Here is a 2,500-nt window from a genome sequence, read left to right as displayed (position 1 = left end):
TATATATATATGCGTGTGTGTGTGTGTGTGTGATATATATATCATCTTTTATACAATATATATATATTATACAGTATAATTCACTGATCCCAAGTAAATTCCTTTCGGTTTTAAAGTTCCTTTTTGGATTGGGAAAGCGGAGACACGGATTCCAGAACTATGATTATTTGTTGGTAAACTATTGAGCTCAAGTGACAGATAAACTTTTCAAAATTCGCTACTGTATTTATTTGTAGAATAACATCATGTTATGTATTTATTTAGAAATAAGTTATGTTTTTTTTTTATAATTATACAGCAACGTACAGACTATAAAAGTTTGAATAAAAATAAAAATTTCCTAATAGTTGTGACATTCTGAAAATATACAACAAATATATTTTCTACTTCCAAATACCCCTCACACACACAATTAAAAAAAAGGCAAACATGCAACTGTATCCAAAATAGCCTTTCGACATCCCGAGAGTGGTAACAGTAATAATAGTACAGTAGTGAAATAAAGTGCCGTTGTAATTTCCGCTATAGATCTCATGGGTGTAAAAGGTGTTAAACAGGATCACGTACACATATAGGCCAATATAAGCATGTAAACCCGTGTGTATGTTACCGATTCCTTTATTGACTTATCAACTTATCTACACACGCAAACTTTCTATTATAGTACGTATCCAAAGCCAGGGACATCGATAAGCATAGATATATTCAAATTGATACGCTGATGTTTCATAACACCCTAACGCGATCTCGAGGAGTACTAAAGCAGATAACGTTCTCAGTCAAGACCTCCCAATCTCAGGAGGACCATCATGCACAGTAACGAGGCAGTCGCCATCCCGCAATTACCTCTCTCCGCGACCTCTGCCATGTCTTCGGACCCTGCGGGTTTTAGCGTCGCCGACTACCTTGTGTTTTCGGCTTCTCTCGCCATCTCTGTGGGGATAGGTGAGCTGGTGCGGAGGGCGAGCACGGGGTCTGGGTGGAGGACGTCGCGCGCGTGTGGACTTGTGTTTTCTGGCTTTATATAAGATACATCGATATATACGTAAACGCACACACATACACACACATCTATATATGTATATATATACACATACATATGTATATATATGTGTATATATATGTATGTATGTATGTATATATGTGTGTGCTCTTACCTAGTTGTTTCAATACAGGAGAAGAGCTAATCTCAGATGGTCCCGTATGCTATATCTAAATTATCGCATAACTTTTTAAATTGTGTGTGTAAGTGAAACGCAACCCTCACATTCCTCACACTCCCCCCCCCCCCCCCCCCCCAGGCGTATACCAGTGGTGGAAGAACCGGAATGGGAACGCGGAGGAGTTCTTCCTGGGCGGCGGCCGCATGTCCCCCGTGCCCGTGGCCCTGTCGCTGGTGGCGGGCGTCGTGTCTGCCATCTCCATCTTGGGTGGGTGCTCTTCCTTCTGTGTTGCTTTTGGCACTAGTGGTACTTGGTACCTGGTGGTTCTTGGAAGTACTTGGTAGGTATTTGCTGGTAGTTTTATTGGATGCCAACTCAGATGGACAATGAACATTTAATGACTATTTCTCATGGTGCGGGATGCTATGTTATTAATCAAAGATTATAATTCACGCGTATATATCGGGTTCACTAACTGCCGTGGATTTTATTTCTATACGTTAGATGTCTTAATAGACGTTCATTAGTTGTACAAATCAAGTTTGTACGAATTTGTAATGTCTGCCTGTCTATCTATCTCCCTGTTGATATATATCTATCTGGCGGTCGATCTATCTATATATAACTTTATCTATCTGTCTAGCTATCAGCCTATCTATGTCTAGCTATTTGCCTATCTATCTATATGTCTAGCTATTTGTTTATCTATATATCTGTCTAGCTATCTGCCTATCTATCTAGCTATCTAGATCTAGAACTATCTATCTATCTAGATCTAGAACTATCTATCTATCTAGATCTAGAACTATCTATCTATCTAGATCTAGAGCTACCTATCTATCTAGATCTAGAACTATCCATCTATCTAGATCTAGAACTATCTATCTATCTAGATCTAGAGCTACCTATCTATCTAGATCTAGAACTATCTATTCATTTATCTATCTATCTAGATCTAGAACTATCTATTCATTTACCTATCTATCTAGATCTAGAACTATATATTCATTTATCTATCTATCTAGATCTAGAAATATCTATACATTTGTTTATCTATCTAGATCTAGAACTATTTATTCATTTATCTATCTATCTAGTTCTAGAAATATCTATTCATTTATCTATCTATCTAGATCTAGAACTATATATTAATTTATCTATCCATCGGTCTATCCATTTATCCATCTATCTATCCCTCTACCTACATGTGTACGTTGAGTACGTGTCGTATGTGTATATGTATACAGCTATGTACGTATTACACGTATACATACGCCTATGTGTATTTCACCGAACAACTGCTCTGTAACACGCAGCCTCCCGTCCTCCTTCTCCCT

The 2,500-nt window shown here is 37.8% G+C and overlaps 1 protein-coding gene across 1 annotated transcript in view; it reads left to right on the top strand.

Annotated features, from left to right (window-relative positions):
* Window positions 1–775: 775 nt before the first annotated feature.
* Window positions 776–2,500, top strand: part of LOC125029976 (sodium-coupled monocarboxylate transporter 1-like) — a 7,050-nt gene continuing 5,325 nt past the window's right edge. Inside the window, exons 1-2 of the mRNA XM_047620182.1 lie at window positions 776–945; window positions 1,302–1,430. Of these exons, the coding sequence (XP_047476138.1) occupies window positions 810–945; window positions 1,302–1,430 (265 nt within the window). The 5' untranslated portion in view covers window positions 776–809. The remainder of the gene's footprint in view (window positions 946–1,301; window positions 1,431–2,500) is intronic.

The sequence above is a fragment of the Penaeus chinensis genome, chromosome 10, assembly GCF_019202785.1.
Source record: "Penaeus chinensis breed Huanghai No. 1 chromosome 10, ASM1920278v2, whole genome shotgun sequence".
Taxonomy (NCBI): domain Eukaryota; kingdom Metazoa; phylum Arthropoda; class Malacostraca; order Decapoda; family Penaeidae; genus Penaeus; species Penaeus chinensis.
This window is presented reverse-complemented; position numbering and strand designations above follow the sequence as displayed.